The 18816-nt window shown below is 46.3% G+C and overlaps 3 protein-coding genes and 1 long non-coding RNA gene across 5 annotated transcripts in view; 3 read left to right on the forward strand and 1 right to left on the reverse strand.

Moving 5' to 3' along the window:
• Positions 1-18816, forward strand: part of LOC126559895 (uncharacterized) — a 258820-nt gene that overhangs the window by 180358 nt on the left and 59646 nt on the right. The window lies entirely within an intron of this gene.
• The window catches only part of LOC126559073 (ras-related protein Rab-8A), a 176513-nt gene that overhangs the window by 113761 nt on the left and 43936 nt on the right, over positions 1-18816 (forward strand). The window contains exon 1 of one of the 2 annotated variants that reach the window (XM_050215177.1): positions 9628-9631. The exons of the other annotated variant lie outside the window; for it this stretch is intronic. The gene's annotated coding sequence lies outside the window, so the exon portion shown is untranslated. Of the gene's footprint in view, positions 1-9627; positions 9632-18816 lie in introns of those variants that run through there. 2 annotated transcript variants of the gene reach the window in all.
• LOC126558647 (uncharacterized) lies at positions 2158-3646 on the reverse strand. Its single transcript, XM_050214699.1, has 4 exons — positions 3547-3646; positions 2948-3479; positions 2735-2859; positions 2158-2621 (listed from the first exon to the last, which is right to left on the reverse strand). Exons 1-4 carry the CDS (start codon positions 3619-3621, stop codon positions 2448-2450), a joined length of 906 nt encoding a protein of 301 aa, XP_050070656.1. The 5' UTR covers positions 3622-3646; the 3' UTR covers positions 2158-2447.
• LOC126559085 (peptidoglycan-recognition protein LB) overlaps positions 4692-18816 on the forward strand; it is a 64274-nt gene continuing 50149 nt past the window's right edge. Inside the window, exon 1 of the mRNA XM_050215193.1 lies at positions 4692-4699. The gene's annotated coding sequence lies outside the window, so the exon portion shown is untranslated. The remainder of the gene's footprint in view (positions 4700-18816) is intronic.

Below are 18816 nucleotides of genomic sequence, written 5' to 3' on the forward strand. Positions count from 1 at the left end.
GTAAAAACTGTTTCCCATCGTGTATCCCATCGCAAGAGCTCACTTCTTGTGTTATTTCCCCGCTTCAAATCCTACCGTTAACAAGCTTGAAACTTGCACTCGGTGTACTCCATCTTGTGGTTTCGCACTGGCCAGGGACAGTTGACCATACTTTCAGCCACTTGATTGTGACTGATCATTTGTTTCATTTGAAAATTTCAACAATTCCGACAATCCAGCACTCTCCCGAACTCGATCCGTCTCTTGCTGCCCTCGTTAGACTTGATGAACCACACCCTCTGGCACACTTTTGCGAGCGCACACCCTAAGGAGAAAGAAAGCTTTTCACTGGCAAGTACCGCCCTTAACAAATCAGCAGCCACCACTCGATCTACCAGTAAAAAGTTTGACTTTTTGGCTTCCAGCTTCAGGAGCTCGGTAGGAACAATACTTTGTAGCACATGCCTTACAGCCGTGTCCTATTTTCATGCTATTCTTTTGCATTGACCTCGAAAACGAGCCGTTTGACCGTCTTTCACAAAACTTTACGCCCGGCGCTCGAAAGCACACGAGCAAACTGAAACGAATGCCGGTGTAAGTTTTTCCGAGAAAAAGTTTTCCATTCAACGCTCCCTGCAGGTGAAGATGACTTTGTGTGTACACGCGCTTGCGTGTGTGTGTGTGTGTATATGTGTGTACGTGTAAACTCATTGTCCAAACAAGCCCACTGCCTTCAGTGTGTTTGCTGATTTTATTTTCTAGAACCAGCAACAACAGCACAAGCAAACAAGCATCGCCTTTTACCCAGGCCCATAGTCGTTAATTTCAATTTGACGTCTATGAATATTTAACGCAAAACTAAATTGATTTCATTATCTACCACCCAGACACTGCTCACTCTATCGGGCTCACCATATCGTACACCCGAACAAATCAATAATAAATGCAAAGCTCAACAACAAATTGACAGTAACGTGTACGAAACTCCTTTGCGGAAGGATCGAAGCAAAAAGGAGGAGGAAGTGGACGCTTATCAGCAAGGGTCCCAATTCAGTGCCGCCCTCCAGGTGAATGGTTTATTGGTTCTTCATTATTCATATGTTTGTACAATGGCACCACAATCGAGGCCGTTCTTAATGCCTGCTCAGTGTGTGGGTCCTGTTTCGTTCGTTTCACACCCATCCGCATTATCTGCCGCATGTAATCGTAGATCCCGCCCTGCCTAACTTCCTATCTGTAGCTATGGTGGGAAAATGGAACGAGATTTACACCCGGAGATAATACGCACTCATCTCCCCGTGCTCCAGCATCCAGCACCTTCAAATTCGATAAAGCACCAGGCGCCTCCATCAACCACTGGGCGCCTCCATCATGCTCAATCGTCCTTGCAAAAGCACATCGGCTTCATTCGCTTTCCCGGACACACCCGGACACAGAGAAGCATGAAATGAAAGAATCCGACATTCAATTTATTGCAATATTTTGCATATCATTATGGTGCCCCAATGGTTTTCCAACACCGGTGGCCTGTTTTTCTCTGGTGCTAGCCTTGTTTTCGTCTGTCCGACTGCCCAATTTACGTCACGGATGATGGAGCAGTTTTCCCACGCCTCGCTCTTGCTGCCTTCTCCCTCGCACGCTTTGCCGTTGATGAGCTATGGAAAAGACAGACCTTGTTCCCCCTACAAACACACCCGCATCATTAAAGCGCGTGAATGCAGGAATGTGATACTCCGTTCTCCTGTCAACGGTCAAGTCGGCGGATATTCAAAGCGAAAGGACGCCCAGAAAACCTGAAATGGAAATGAACCGGAGACGCTAGAAAAAAAAACACACACACAGTGAGCAGTGAAGTCTTCGTATCAACTTTCCAGCCAGTTGTTGGCTTCAAATGTCAAGGACGTTTGGTGGGGCATGATTGTTGGCTGTATCATCGTGTCACTGTCCCCCTGGAGCGACACGGGAGGATGCCCGATACTTATCTTCATTCAGTGCTTTATTATTTCACTCATCTCTCACTGCTTCCCGCTACTTCGGTGGTGTGTACTTGAACATTCTCTTTTTATTTTCGTTATGGTCACTTATCTAATCACAATCTCCAACGCGGCAAAAGCAAACGTTCTTTTGCGTGTTTATTGTTCGGTCGCTCGGAGCACTGCGCAGCGGCCGCCACGGTGCTCGGCATTTTGGCGTTTGATCCCGTCAATCACTCTATTAATCTCACCATCAGCCGGCAGCAGGTAGTGGCCCGCGTAGCAGCCCGCACTAGGTCCTTTAGATCGCCTATCGCAACTCCCGCAACGTCCTTATGTCTAATGTACGGTGAAATGGATGAATGAGTGGAATCATCTTCCGTCAGTTATGCTAGCCTGCCCTACTACACTTCCGGGATGACGGCGTCAACGACCAACGGTCGCGAGCGGATGACGACAGCATCGCAGTTCCACTCCCGTCACAGGAAGTCAATTTTAAGCTTGATGGCGTTGCGGATGGCCACGTTGACGATCACGCTGCAATATGGTGCCGGCCTTCGGTACTGGGCTCGGACTGGCCGCGCGTTTCGGTTCGCCCACGTTACGGTAGAAGCGGTGCTTATCGTTCAACTGACTGTAATAGTCCTCGAAGCTGCCAAGCGTTTGTTGCTATGGGGACGGACGTTGACAGAATAATTGAATGATACGATTCGTGAGCACTTCGCGAAACCGATTAGGCTACAAAACGAAGCGGCACTGATTTTGTCGAACATACAACTTACCGTGGAAAACGACTCGCCAGATGTCCCACCGGTGGACGGTATCCAGCCACCGTTCCAGCCATCGCCACCGTACGGTGCCTGTACGACGGGATGGGCTGATGGATAATTGTGACCATTACCGCCAGCTGCAACGAATCGAATCGAATTACCCGTACAGTGGAAACGCCCAAAGCTATGCAATTTGTTGCCTACAAGCCGTACATTACACCTTACCTGCATGGTAGCTTACAAAGTCTTGAGGTAATCGTTGAGGCCATCCACCATCCAACTTCAACGGATGGCCATAGGTTTTGAACGTGGAAGGAATCTTCTTATTCTTGTAGTCGAAATTAAATAGCGCATAGTTCGGTAGCCGAAACTCCTTTAAAATCGGTACCTTCGGAACAACGTAATGTGGCTGACGATGATGCTGATGTTGTGGATGGGCATCATGCAGCAACAATTTGTCACCCGGGTGCGGAATCAAGTACGTCGTATCGACCGTCGCCAGCGTATTGTGGTTGTACTCTCCCTCCGGCGACGTGTACCGATTGTCCGGCGTTTGGACGACACGGAACGTTGGCCTTACCGTGCGATGTGTGTGCGGGTACACCTGGTACTGGCGCTGCTCGAGCAGTACACCGTCCGGGACAGCGATACCATCCTTTTGCAGTCGGTTCAGTGCAAGACGATCGGTTAAAAACGCTGAATCCGGTATTTTACCTCCAGCATGCGGCAGCACTTGCTCGCGAAAGAGCTGCCGTTTCTATGAGCAGAACGGAAAGGGTAAACGTATCAGTAAAACGTCCGTGGCCTTTGTCTTCCAAACTCACCCTGATTATGTGCGATAACGCGTAGTGCTTGCTGAGCAAGATCGAGATTAATATTATGTACAGTGAAACCTTCATCCTGTAATTCGATCGAGTTCCTCTACCGATGCGCCTGTAAGAACGAAGAAACGAAGAACCGCAACATTATTAGATCAGACACCTTCCACTGCCAAACGGCATACCCCACGAACGATGCTGTCGATATGGAGAAATTACATTTCCATGCAGACATACTGCCCTACGCTTGTTGGTCAAACACCAACACTCCAAACACGAAATGCATTCTCCATTCCCAAAAATCAAGACAATGCTAACCGAATGTTTCGGTTGGATTGGCCCTGGCCACGGTGACTTTTCGTACAACCGGTCACAGTCCCTGCCAGCGTGGGTGAATCCAAACCGTACCCCATAGCTGGAACGTAATTAAACCGAATGAAAATCAGAATTTTGGTCATTCACTTCTTTTGTTGCAATGCACACGGTACCGGGCATTCTCACTTCGCATCCGATGCTGTGTTGTTACCCGCAAATGATCTTCCTTAAGCTCATCCAGTCCCGTTGCACCCGTTGCTGTGGTCACCCACATCCTGCGATGTGAGAACACTCGGGGTAAAGATATTATTTATCCACCCAGCTTCGTGCAGTCAGCGTGCGTGCCCAAACTGCAGCTCGAAACCCCCGTCGAAGCTGCTGTGGGGCATTTCTGTGTGCCGGCATGCTCGTTCGTTCGGTTAGGAAAATTGAAATTCAATGCATAACGCACGTGTTTCGGTGTGGGCAAAAGTTTTGTTTTGTACGAAACTTTTGTTCCTCTCTCTCTTTATCTCTCTGTATGGCAGCTGTTGTCATTCGGTCGACATTTGTTATAATGAGGCCGAAACTTATTCATGGTCCAGGCTGCCATTCGTTGGTGTCGTCCAGAATCTTTGTGCCAAAAAGTCCCATAAGCACTCCCCGGAGCATCCGGCATCTACGCGTCCGGAGGAAAATATCATCCGCATTGATTTATTATTCTCACTTTATCATATGTTTATCCGATTATAGATAGCAGCATCGCCTTGGACAACGTCCACGTTCGTCCACAACACATAAATACACACGTACACACCACCTTTCACCACTAATGGTGCTCGTAAGGAAACCGGAACTGCCCTACGTTTTCTCCGAGCTTCCTCACAATTCATCGAACCACTTCGTATCGGATCGAACCCAACCATGTGTGATAAACTTTCGTCCAAACGCTCCACAGTGTTCTGATACGCTCGATGCAACCCCCTCGAGGAGATCATCATTGTTTGCACCGGTTCGGAACTGGCTTCGTATTCATGTCACTACGCACAAAACAATAACCCCTGTATGTGTGTGTGTGTATCGATTCCAAATGCCGGTCAAGGTACCAAGAAAAGTATCATGGAAAACCTCCAAAGAGTTCTGTGCATGGTAAATGCAATTGATATCCCGAATGAACCTCGGTAGGCCTCTGGATTCTGTTTTGAGCGTGTGGTCATATGCGATTGGTATTGCCCTGAATTGGTAGAATGGTATCATCGCTGCTGAATTACTGATGAAATGTAGTTTATGAAATTGAGCATTTCAATGATTATGTGCACTTGGTAGGAATCAAAGTATTTGGCGAAATGCACCATTTACACGCGTTCCCAATCAACGCGGTATGCGCTTGCAACGTAGTGCATTCACTCAAGTAAATACCTTTTCATATGACCGCTTCGTCAGAACGTCCTAGGTAAATGTTGATTAATTTATTAGCAGCGCTGAAGGCGCCACTTTCTACACATCAACACTCATCGAGCACAAATCAACCATTTCTCGATATTGGCCACGTTTCATTGAGTTAGCAAGACGGTGGTTAGCAACGGTCAATCAGCCACCTGTGCAGAGGCAATGCTTCGAAACGGGATGGATCTCTACACTACTCTGCATGCTACAGTAAACCTCTACCGAATACCAGAAGACTACGCTCGAGTGTAGCTTTTCCACTTCGCCTTTACAACGGTACGGTCAATTAAAGGCAACTCAATCTTCCTCACCGGACAATCCCTGAGCTGGACGAAACGCACGACGCCCTTTGTCGTGCATCACGTTTTCCAATTTCCTCTCGGAAAAATTTTAATTTAAACAAAGCACACACACACACACACAGAGCCAAACCCGAAAGCATGCTGACAAATGTAAATCAACCCTCGATGCCTTCAGCTTGTTGGCGTGCGAAAAGAATCCTTTCTGCTTCGGGCCGTCCAAGAAAAGCTTTTCGGACGGTCCCTCCACTCGCATTGGTCATGCGGCACAAGTTGCACAAGGTGTGCGGTGAGGCAGAGTCTATCCCCCGAAGGAAGCCGAATAAATAAAGATGTCTTTGTTTTCTCTTCACTTTGCCGTACATTTACCCGTTTTGGCCCCAACGCTGGGTGTGCTCGTGGTGAGTTACTTTCTGTTGTCTTTTGTTATTGTTACGCTTGCTGCTGCTACTGTTGTTGTTGATGATTCTTCACACAACCAAACGCCACACTTCCGTTTCCGCTCGGTCACCTTCGCAGCAGTGGAGGAAGTCTCCCGAGAGCGAGAGTACAAGCGTGAGAAGAGCTTTGTTTTGCCCCGTGTACGCAAGGACAAAACAAACCACCCACGTAAACATCCTCGACAGTTTCAGGTTCCTTACTCGGGTGCTCCGGTCAAGGGATGGTGACTACACAACAGGGGGCAAAAAAAAAGCAAACAAACGAACGAAGTAGTGAAAGGACCTCCCGTTTTCAAGGAACCGAATCCGAAGCTAGTGAAAAGTGGCAACAAAAACCTTTTGCCTAGCGATAGCAGATTGTTGACTGAATGGCTGAATGGTACTTGCCCCCGGGCAAAACACAGCTGAAGGATCATGATTCACGCTGGTCGAGGATGGCCTGAGGGAAAGGCAAGCTAAATAATAATGAAACAACAACATGGAAGAAAATTAAAGGGATAAAAAGGAAACCCAAGTGCCATTGTGTTATGGCGTCGTGTCACCCGAAGCAGGTATCTTTTTTCAAAGGTAACCGAGTCCCTTTCCTGACCTGCACCGACTGGGGAGCTTCCAACATAGGATGGATGGATGGGTTACCCATTGACCGCACCTCGCTGACACTCATACTCCGCAGCCCGGCTAGCCAATCTTTGTGGCAACAGAAGGAACGAGAGAAGGAGAGAGAGAGATTGAGAGCAGCAGCAGCAAAGGACACATTGTAAAACCCAACACCCAAAGAAACCGGTGTTAAATCTACGACGGTAAATAGTGGTAACCGGGGCTGAATAAAGCATCCGGATAGACAAACGAGACGGGGACCACCGAACCCCGACGAGAATGATGAAAAATGATGACAAAGGAATAGAAAGTAATAATTGAAGTCATACAAAATAGAAACAAATGCTATGCTGTGCTGAATACGTCCAACTCTCCACCGGGTAAACCCTTTTTACGATTCTGTTGCACTTCGTTACTCAAACGTCCTTCGTGCCGGAAAAAAAGCGTCCCGTAGAATATCTTCCCGGTGATTCTGCGAACCGTCTTCAGGCGAACCAGTCTTCAACAGCTTGCTACTCCTTAGCTTTCCTCGAAAGCTTCGTCCAGAGGTGATTCAGTATTCCGGCGGTACATTCATGACAAAACCATCGTTCTTTCCCTCCTCCTACCAGACAAAACACCTGTAAGATCTCACGGCTTTATACACTCCCTAGACCTCAAGCTTCCCCGCGCTTCTCACATTCTTAAACTCAAAAAACCATCTCCCGTCCGTTATGGTTTGGTTCGGTTTTGTTTTCGGACGCTAGATACAACCGAGCAACCGTGAACCCTCGTCATAACGGGAAACCTTCCTCCGCTTCCACTTTTGCAAAGACAAGCGATAAAGAAACTGTGGCTAGTGAGGTGCGAAAAATTATTGCACAACCAAAAACCCACCTACGAACCCGTTACCCGTTCATTGAACCTCTCCCCAGACGACTCCCGGCTGTGGCGAGTGTTTGTCAAGGATTTGAAGGATTGTCCCTTGAATGTTCCGGCGTCTTTACAGACGATCGTGCACTAGCTGGTAGCACCATGTGATATGTTCTGTACTGCCGTTGGTAAACAAACACCGACGAGCTCTCGGCGAGTAAAGTCTGGCTCGAACGAAACAGCAGCGGGAGTTCAATGAAAAATTTATACTTCATCTGAGAACCTGACAGCTTTTCCTAAATGCCCACAGTCGCGTCTCGAACCATTAGACGTTTCAGTTAATAATAAATATGGTTTTAAGAGTGTTTCGTGTGTGTTTCGTTTCACTGGAGCCATAAATAGCGCACAAAAAGGAGTTTTGATTGATAGCATTGGTTGGTGTTCTGGTATGCTTCTTTTTCTTGATAATAAAACATTTATTTTCACGTTCCGTGGTAAATTTAAAAGCTACTTTTTCTACCTTTTATCTCCATTTTCATTCACACCGAGTTTCACCGAGGGGCACTGCTTTCAGTAATTCTCCTAAAGTACTAACAAGTGACAGCATATTCACCGCCACTATCGGACTTTATGTCGATCAATTAGCCAGCACTCAGTCCAAAATTGCCGACGATAGTGCTGATATGCCACTCTACCCAGCCCGAAAAAAGGGTGACCCAGTGGTGGTGCAGTGAAATCTGACTCCCCAAAATAGAATCGTCACAGAATGTTTGCAAAAATACCACAAAACCACATCATTCTCCCAGTCCCGGGATACGATGCCCTCGCTGTCCGACCGTAATCAACCAAAGATGAAGCTATCCTGCAAACGCAGCTGATGCTGAATCTATTGCAGGATTTTGATGAGCTCGTACGCGGTCGGCATCCGACGCAAAAGACGACACCGACGACGACACATTCCATTTCCAGTGCCAGTGTCTGCGTCAGCAAACCGTCGCACGTCGAATCTTTTTCGACAACTCCCACAGCTCCGGTGGTTCACTCTCGAGATCGACATCGTCGTCGTCGTCGTCGTAGTCTCCATGTAGAAACCACGGTCAATTATTCATTAGCCACATTGTGTCCACCCGGAGAAGTACGAGTCCTCTCAACGACTACAGTCGTCCAGCTGCTGGACGACTCAACGTGAAACAATTTGCACCGGACCCGGGGGCCATATGGAATGAAGTGCTCTTAGCTTGGCGAGTACGAAATACGAAACGTATCCGTGCTAAGCGGCAAGTACACCGAACGACCCAAGAAGGCGCACAGTTCGTTTCAAGTGAACTTTCGGTATAGTGCGCTCTTGCTGCTGCTACAAAAATACCGGCCATCATTAGTCTTCATTAGTTCTCACTCGTGAATTCCTCCTGTACAAGGAGCAGCTCCTAAAGAGTCCCGTGCTGCTTCACTTTTCGGTGCATTTCAAAGTGCGAGGCCTGTCCGCTGCACTACACTGTAAAAATGTGTTCCTTCCTAACAGACACTCTCCTTTTAAATGTGTTTTTCCTCCGGAACTCCACTATTCGAGGTAGCTAATTTTATGACGTTGCTTTATTCATTATTTTTATAACGCCGGAACAATTTCACGCTCACGCTACGGGCACATTTGAACTCTGTTTATTCATTATTACCACACTCGATTACGGCATAAATGTGGCAAGAATGTTTAACGGACGAATTGAAATGGGCCCAACCGTAAACAATTAATTTACGCTCCAACAGATCCTACGATCTCTGTTTGACTAAATTAATTCCATACCTCTTGCAGTAAAATGGCACCTTCCATCTTGGGCCCGTTGCTCGCTCCCGGGGTGCCAAAGCGTGAGAAAAGTGCCCGAATTTACGATAATTGATAATTTTAAAACAATAAAAATTAACTTCAGCCTGCAACCGGACCGGTAGCTATTGTAACCGTTCTGCACAACGTGACCGAGCGTTAAAAAGCTCCGACGACCGGTCGGACGGAGCTCCACTAAAATCTACGCACACTTGGATGAAAGCGCGCTGCCGGGGTAACAACAATATCGAAATTAATATTCATGAGCAGAACGTTATTTTCAACCGTACTATATTTCTTTACAATGTTTTCTCCGTCTTGTGAATGGGCAGGACCAAAAAAGCGTTACGGGGGAAAGGAAAAGGTGGTTTTCTTGATGAAATGTACGGATCTGGCACCTATAGCCAGAACGGTGCAGAAAAACAAGCTCAAACCCAGTAAAGTCAAACCACGAGCTCCATTCGCCACTCGGTCGTGCCATCTGTGGGTACGGCGAACTTCCTTTATACATCACTAACGGCCGTGTGCTCATAGTTGCTGCTTCTTGCAACTATCTTTCCACGAAAAGCCATCCGTTCACCGACCATGTGGCTATTCGTGTGCTGGGCTCGTCACACGCTATCTCTCTGCAAGGATACTTTGCCGTAAGTCCCCAGAACCGTATCACTTCGCTGGCCCGGCTGCGGTGTGCACCAGGGCTCTGGTTTAGTCGTTAAGTGTTATTGGAGTTTAAAACAGTTTTGCTTTTATTTATTTAAAAAATTCTTCCCCACACTGCTCCCCCAGCCACGAACGATGCAGGCCATTTTCACCTGACGCTGGTAAAGAGCACTGGTAGGAATCTGGCTGCATCAGACAGAACATAGCGCAGAAGTGGCAGTACCTGATTTCAGCATGATAGCGCCAATAAATTTCTCCGGAACGAGCACTTACACAGCGCCGAGATCCGGCACCAGATGCTGAACAAAACGGTGAAACAGGACGGGTGGGGCGAAAGAGCGACACAAAAAAAACCGACCTACCATATCCAATTGCTTCTGCTGGCTTCTGGTTCGGTTCTACCTTCTACAAGAAAAATGAAAAAAATGAACCGTTTTAGTGCCGCCGATGGGAAAATATTTATAGAGATATAATTTTCCCTCCGATGATTATCTCCCTACCCGACCGACGACGACGACTCGGCGCCAGATCTTTCGTTAAGTCCATCAAGGGGACCATGAATCACTATCACTTTCAGCCGTAGCGCTTTCACTGGAAGCTAACTTTTCCCACAAAACTCCGACGAACGACTGCCGTGAGGCCTTTCGAGACGTGACTATATAAATACGCACGGATTAACTTATTAGGATTTGGAACGGCACAACAAATAAATACTAGCTGCTGACGACTTGGTCGAAGCGTTCACTACTCGACCGTTGGCTAACGCTGGCAAGGAGATACCATTTGATTAGTTCACATTCAAGGTAGATGGATGGATGCCGATGGTTGTTGTGTCGTTACAGAGGAGACCCATTTCTTTCCCTTGCATTATAGCTCAAACAGTGACAATTTATTTCTGCTCGTTGTGGCCACACAACTAAACGTTTATCAGGCATTTAACCGATAATCGTAAGACTGATAAACGCTCATCTATTTCAACGTTTTCATTTTGCAAAACGGATCAAATATCGAAAGGTCGATTCAGTTAACATAATCAAACCAGACTGGACGGGTTCAATGGTACACCTATTAACCTATAATATGGCCGCTGTTCCTGGTGAGCTGCAGTGCTGCAACAGCAAATCTACAATCACACGTGCAGACACACTCGCTTGCTGTTGCTGATCAAACGCTACCGGTTCAAGTGCACAATCTCATCAACAAAGTCATCGTCGTACCGTGCTGCATAAGCAAAACCTTCAGACTTCAAACCTTCTCCTCATCTTCCCCATCCGATGCAATCGAAACGATGCGTCAAACACACACACTTCAGGAATCGGGTCCATCATCAGCATTCCACTGTCACACAGGGTGGCGCATCATACCTTTCCAAATGCGCTAATGCGGCGACGGACGCGGCTGATAATCAATTTGCCGTGCTGTTTGCGTAACATCGCTAGCCCCAACTGGCACACGGGGCAACATGGTCAAGTTGCAACTTAACTGAACGGGATCAAATGGCATGAAAAGCGAAGGAAAGAGCAAATGAGGTTAGGAGAAGGTGTGCTTGAATTCCTGGAAAATCTCCCCGCTTGATATCGGAGTACGATACGGACCTTCGGGGTAGGAATTATCTTATAGAATCGCTTAATTATATTACGAAAACATTTGCTTCTGCAAAACACTTGTGATGGTTCTTCATCAACTATTGCAATCTACGATGGTCTTCTGGTAAATCTATACATATACACACACTCCCATTCATATTGATGCAGATGTTCATCATATTAAAATTGTGAGAGGATCAATGCGAGTTCCTTGGTTGGGTGGAATTTTGAATCTGAAACTCCTTCGTTACCAACTGTGGCTTCTACGTGACTGGATACAAAACAACGAGTGAATACTATCTGTACGTATTTACGTTTTGAACTATTTTTCTCTCTTTCTCATTTAATCGACTTCCTCTTTTTGTAATAAATCCCGTCACAACATTAGCCTACTTCACGAAGAATAAAAAATAGAACTAGTCCAAACCTAATGATATCCCAACGAGAAGACAAAAAAAAGAAAAATCCACATCTACGTTCCAATAAGCATCTTCCGTCCGGTGGTCCACTCAAAAGCTCATCTGTTTTCACATCATGTTTATCATCGATACGGATCATTAATCGTTCTCTGTCGCTTCCGTTTGCGCCTATTTTTCCACACTCGAAGTTGGTCTGGTCTGGAATCCAATATTAGGACATCTCCTGTAGGTGCAAAATCTACATGAAAACGAACCAGCACCAGCACTAGCAGACCGTCGACAGTAGAGATATTGACACCGATTGCTCATTTGTTACGAATTTTCGGGCGGTCGATAAACTTTTATGGACCAACGGACCTATCTCTTCGAACAGCATGGCTTGTGTCCTTTCGGACATCCTCAGCTGCACGAGGCTGAAAAAGAAGAAACACCCGAGAACACATTTTCAAGAGAGTTTACCCACAAACCGAAAGCTGCAAGCGTCGTCCAGCTCCGAAAAACCCATTGGCCATATAAATTGAAGTCGATTGATATCCATCGACACGCATTTCCTACCAAACGAACGACTGCAAAGAAGTCCCATCGTTTAGGACATCGACATCGATTAATCGATGACATCGCTGGCATCGAAGTTTGTTCTCGATCGGTTGTAACTTTCCTTCGTTCGGCTTAGCAAAAGTATTTTCCAATCATCCACAAATACTTTCCCTCCGCTGTCCATCTTCTCGGACTCGTGGACATCTCGGTCGGTCATAACGCACGCAATCCTGTCGCAAACGAGTTCCGCTGACGTAAGCCTCCCAAAACTGAATTAGCCACCTCGATAGGCCCGTCAGACATTAGCGGCCGGCAGTTTCGTGGTATTAAATCGCATTAAAAGCTTCAATGCCACCGTGCTTTAATGTGCGGGCCACGCTCGGCAAACGCGTAATGGCGCCCCCCGAAAAGTGTCTGCTACTCAAATTAAAGACATCATTTACGCCCGCTCGCAAGACCGCTCGCGCTGCACTTTGATGTATGTACACGATCATTAAAGCGCAGCTCTTCACATTTCTCAATCCGGTGTGTGCAATCGCTTTTTTTTGCCAGCAAAACCTTCCCATCCGCCGTGAAACATCACCACAGCGCATAAGGAAAACACAATGTAAAACGGGTTTACGGTAGCTCGCGAACGTTTTGTCATATTTTCATTAATGGAGCACAGATCCTATCTCACAGGGCTGTTCATTTTTCTGTTCTGTCGTACGCTTGGGAAAAATTTGCATGGAAATTCATCTCTTACACCAATCAACCCATGCAGATTATCATCGTGCATTCCACACACAAACACATGGATGAAACCGAATCTTGGAATCGGAGCTGGAATCGAGCCCTAGATGGGATCCAAACATCAACCAGCACGCCAAATGAAAAACGAATCCGTCAATGAAGCGGACAATAGAGCGGGAAGCTTTCCGAAAAGCTTCCGGCCGTCACCAAGCCAACGGCGGGCAGTACGCGCAATACACGTTCCGCAGACCTCTGTTCCTCTGTTGTTTTCAATTTGACAGAATGATGAATGGCACCGGAGTGAGCGAGTGTGTGTGTGTGTGTGTGCGGAGCTTCATTTCTATTGCAACATCATCTGTCGTTTGCCTTTTCCTTGCCAAACCCATCATCTTCTGCCCGAGCACTCACTTTTTCCGATCATCTTTAGGGCGCTTTCCCCAATGGCCCCCAAGACTTTTCCGTTTTCCAGCCGCACCACTCTGAAATCGCTCGCGAGCCATTTATCAACGCGCAAACGTCACGGAATGGTAGTTAGCTGCTAATAAATTTCCATCTCCCACTTCGAAATGAGATTATAATACCCCCACGTGGACACCGCCAGCCACTACAGCCCGCGAGGGTTTTTAGTCAAACGTCCCACAAACGTGCGTACACCTTCGTACGGTAAGCAAAGTTCCAAAACAAAATGCCATCCTTCGGGGAAACCAAAATTAGATTAGTGAAAACCATTTCCGGTGTCTGTTTTCCACTCCACAAACTTATCAATCCCGCCCTGTTCCACGGTGAGACAGCAGTTTTCCCCGCCCAAACGGGAAACCCATTGGCGATCGGTTTGCAAAAGTGCCTTCGCGGTTTTTGTGGTCCAACATGGTACCCGATGGCCGTGGCCGTTGCCGTTGGGCGCGAGAAAAACAAACCAAACGCCCTGGATACACCGCACGCGCTCACTTGCGGTGCGGGCGAAATCACACCCATAAATTTCCACCGGCTTAGCCGTGGCGGATTAAAATTGAATTTATGAAATTCGTGTTACGCCGCACGTTACAATCATCGACTGTTGAATCGGTGCGGCTAGGTGTGGATAGGAGTGTATGTGCATGTGAGTGTGTGTGGCGGAAGTTGCGATATAGTCTTATGTGTGTGTGTGGGTGTGCTTCCGGATTCCTTTTTGCACGCCACGCGCAGTCTCCCGGGCGCTCCACCGCGATAATGATGAACGATTTTGGTGTGGCTTCGGCAAGGCCTCGCTGGGCCATCCAACCAACCACCGCCCGACGACGACTGCCAGCATCCACCGGCGGCTGAAGGGTCGAACTTTATGAACTGTAAATTACTAGTGCCACATGGCAGCTTTACAGTGAAAGCGCCTTGACAGAGAGACGACACAGGCAAAGTACTCCTAACTTTGGTCCTTCCGCTGTCTCGTCTTTCTCGTCCGTTTATCCACTCCGCAAAGCCGATAATAAGTCGTGGTCGGGTTCGTCGCCAAATCATACTCGACTCTGCTAAATTATTTACAACCCCGGGCCGGGGACACATCTCTTCCCCTGCATACACACACGCACGATGCTGTGACACACTTCACCAATTAACCATGGTGTGCTTTTCAAGCATTGCTCATAAATCCTTCAAACCACAATCCGCCCGTTGATAGCGTCGTGGGCTGTTTACCGAGCGATGATTGAGCATTCTGGGCGAGCGCTGTCTGTCAATTTCGTGCTAAATCCCATTCATTTGGTACACCGCGAATGTGTGTGACTTTTTTCCAACAATTTCTCCGGCAAACTTAATCGATCCGGTTAACCTCGCATCAATTTCAATGTTCGATGTTTAATAGGGACCTCTGGTTGAAAGCATGGTCGGAAGCGCCAACATTCGTTCATCGATTGCATAAGGTTCAAACTGTCAATTTGAATGTGAAAGTGTCAAGTGTCGTTAAAGCTTTTAATGAAAATGAGCTACGCAGGACTATTTTTATTTATCACACTTTGGTGCTATCGAAAAATTGATTGGTTGTCCGTATGAAACTGTGTCAAGTCCGTCCGTTCTTTCACGAGAAACCCCAATCCATCTAACACTTTCAAATCGTTTTTTGTTTGTTTTTGTTTCATTTTTGCATCAAAACCATTCCATCAAACCTCCAATCGGAAATGTAAGAAAAAACACACACACACCAGCAACCGGCATGTCTGCATTGCAACAGTTTGCACCATCGTGTCGTTTGTCCTCGGGGTTCCGGGTGCAAAATTTTTCCACCAAAGGAAATCCAATAAAAACTATGCTCAATCCTTCACCGTTGATCGATCCAGCTGTAGGTGTGTGTGAGGTAATCGATTCTTGGCAATGCACGTGCAAATCACATCACCCTATGCACACGCAATCAAATGTCCAAGTTTAATTGCTGGCGAAGGAAAACGACACGAGCCATGACAGTGCAGAAGGTGGTGTCTCTCTGTCGCTTTCTAACCGCAAACATTACACGGCGACAATCGGCGTTCGGTGGCGATCCTTTCCTGTTCAAAATGACACGTTTCACGAGTGCAGCAACACCGTACCGTGAGCCCAGTGTGTCCTGCCGGATGATCTTTCCGGATTGCTACGAACCGCTGCCGTATGTGGTCAACACACACACACACACAAAGACACCGTGGTTATGGATCGTGGCCAGAAGCAAACCAGAGCAAGTGTTCCGATTGGTTGTTGGGGCTGCTATCCTCAGCAAACCTTTCCAAGTTGTTCGTCGAAGGTTTGTCCAACAAGTTCGGGAAATGGGTTATGCGTGGCATATTGATTTCCTGACGCGACCATAGCAACAACAATTGATGCCCTTGCTCGCTTTTCCCGTATCATTAACCGGCGCATCATTTATTTGGCTGTTGAAAATTTTTTCCAAACATCAAACCTAACGTCCATTAACGAATTAGTGTGTATCATTTCAGGGTCAGCGTTTTTCAATCTGAAAGTGATTCGTAAACCTGACCGTCTGCTCAAGATGCCACTTTTCGAAGAAAAAAGCGATCGAAGTATGTTGAAAAATTGAAGCTTTTTACGAATTTGCGTTGCCTGCCAACCGTTCTCATGACGTTTTGAAAGATGGAAATTGAATTTCGTGAAAAGCGTAAAATTACCCAATGCAATACCGCTTAATGAACCGCTTTAGATCTTTTTGGCCAAGTGATTTTCCTGACTTGTGCGTGCGTGTCTACATTCATAATAGGAAAAGCACGCCTATTCATGGTTTGCTTCTTGCTACTTATTTTATACAAAAAGAGAATTGTTCATTTTCAATCATTTGACAGTTGTGCCGTACCGAAAAAAAATGGCAGCTTTTTTCTATGAAATTCATTTTCTATCATCATGAGTTATTTGCATTTGATGAGCATTAAGGAGCTCTTTCTTTGTCGAACTGTGGGCCATCTGCAGACATGACGCAACAACCTAAATACTTCACAAATTGACCATCTCCACTTGATGGTCATTTGAGATCATTTTTTGAGGCCACGGTTATCACTCAAGGCAACGACATGAATGCCTTTTTCCCCCGAAAAAAATTAGTTCTCGTCCTCGTGAACGAAACATACATAACCTAGTTGTGAATAATTTTCTATTTACCCCAAATAAATCGTCTGATATTCAGCATTTTAATTCCACTACACCCCTGCAACGCCTTAAATTATCAATTAAAATTTAATTACTCATTACAATCTTTAACGGTCACCCCTTTTCAACACCATATCTTGCCGCGAAACACGCTTAAGGTGTCCCACTTGAAGTTGTCATAGTGACAACTTCCGACCACGACGAAATCAACAGCACAGCGCACCGAAAAACCCTCGCCAAGCGTTAATTTAACCTTTCCAATTAACTTTACCCGCTCGCACAGTTACGCGGAGAGCAGCAAAGGGACGCAAAATGTTTACAAATCCCTTCTCATCTATTTTTATGACGCTTTACGCCGCGACGAGCCCAGCAGGAAACTAAATGCCCTTCTGCTTTGCTTGAGGCTCTACTGCAGGACTGTGCAGTACGCTTTACATTAATCTAATGAATCTTTACCGGGTGGGACGCCACACCTTTTGAAATGGATTCAGATTTAAGATGGAGCAAAACCGACAGCAATCTGGATTTAATGTAACATCATCAGTTAACTATTTTGTGCTAAAACTTCCAACCTACGCTAGATTACAAGTTTTTACAGAGTTCCATGAACATTATCCTTTGATCGATAGTTCTTTTTTCGCTTTGTAGGCTTATTTTCTACACCAATTCTATCAAACTGATGTAAAGCTTTAGTTCTTCAGCAGAAAAAGTCTCCCCTTAGGACTTTAACTGGCACATCAAACGCCAGTGTGCTTTTTCGCAGAATTAATCTGATAATTGCATTCATCAACTGGTTCCCTATTGTTCGCACGGTGCAGTGATTGCGTAACCGTCGTCTGGCCAAGGCGCTTTCTTATCTCGACCACCGACAACAATCTATCGACTAGGGATGGGACGGGGCAAAAAAGTGTACTTTAAATTGAAACAGAAAATCAATATCAATCCATTGTACAATCCACGGCACTTGAACCTGCCACAGACGATCCAGCTCCGAATGCTTCTAATCGAATTAAACTTCCTTTTCTGCTGTTCTTTGCTGGGAAAACTGGGAGAATATTTCAACGTTTCTGGCTGTAGATATTTTTTATTTCACTCTCTGTCTTTCTTCATCTGTCGTCTAATTCAATCCGAAGGATCAACCACGTCGAAGTACCATGAGCTATGCACTCGCACTTATTCACACACACACATAACGTGCACCATGACCCATGATCGCAATAGAGCAATGAGTGCAAAAACGCACAATCAAACGCGCTATCGTGCCCCAAGCATGGGAAAATGCGAAGAAATGGAAACACAAGTTGAACCATTCTTCAGCACAAAAACTAAATAAACAAAACAAACGTACCAACGTCCCGATGCAACAAATTCAAGCACCGAATGCATTCTGCAGCTACTGGCATGTGTAAAAGGATCCACAAACACCGTGGGGCGGGTGGGGGCGACCAGTCAGCAATCATAAAAATTTAAATTGAATGAATCTCCTCCCTTCACAAGTTCTTTGATACCGCTGCCCGTCCTGATTCGTGGTAAGCGAATTGTATCTTGGTATGTTACTACCATTTTCATCATTTCTTTGCCTTCAACGGTTGTGTCTCTTGCAGCGCAATTGCAGGGAAACTTACTTCACTTTTGCAGAAAACCGGCCACTGGAAAATCTTCATACATTTCTCATTTTTCTCTCCCTTTGCGCCTGGGAGAACATGTCAACCCAGGGCTATTGAAAGACAAAAGTTTATGTCACAGTAGCATCAACAGCAGCAGTAGACCTTGAAAATTCCATTTTCTACCCTCATCCGACGGCGCCTAACGATAGCTCCTGCACCAGGGACTGCACCACGCATCGTCGTTGTGCCATAATCATAAAAATTTGCCTTTTTTCTCTCTCTCTCTCTACATCTTGTGGTAAGTGTTTTGATAACAATCGCACATCGCTCGCCCATTAACGAACTGCTGCTTCTACAATCGCCTCAAAACGCAACCGGTAACGACAAC

The sequence above is a fragment of the Anopheles maculipalpis genome, chromosome 2RL (genome assembly GCF_943734695.1).
Source record: "Anopheles maculipalpis chromosome 2RL, idAnoMacuDA_375_x, whole genome shotgun sequence".
Taxonomy (NCBI): domain Eukaryota; kingdom Metazoa; phylum Arthropoda; class Insecta; order Diptera; family Culicidae; genus Anopheles; species Anopheles maculipalpis.

Bases quoted from the DNA above. Each gene is read 5' to 3' on its own strand.
- LOC126558647 (XM_050214699.1), bottom strand. From the start codon at position 3,621: ATGAAGGTTTCACTGTACATAATATTAATCTCGATCTTGCTCAGCAAG. The intron at 3,480-3,546 runs GTGAGTTTGGAA...TTCTGCTCATAG, and splicing joins CGTTATCGCACATAATCAGG to AAACGGCAGCTCTTTCGCGA. The intron at 2,622-2,734 runs GTAAGTTGTATG...CCGTCCCCATAG, and splicing joins CTGGCGAGTCGTTTTCCACG to CAACAAACGCTTGGCAGCTT.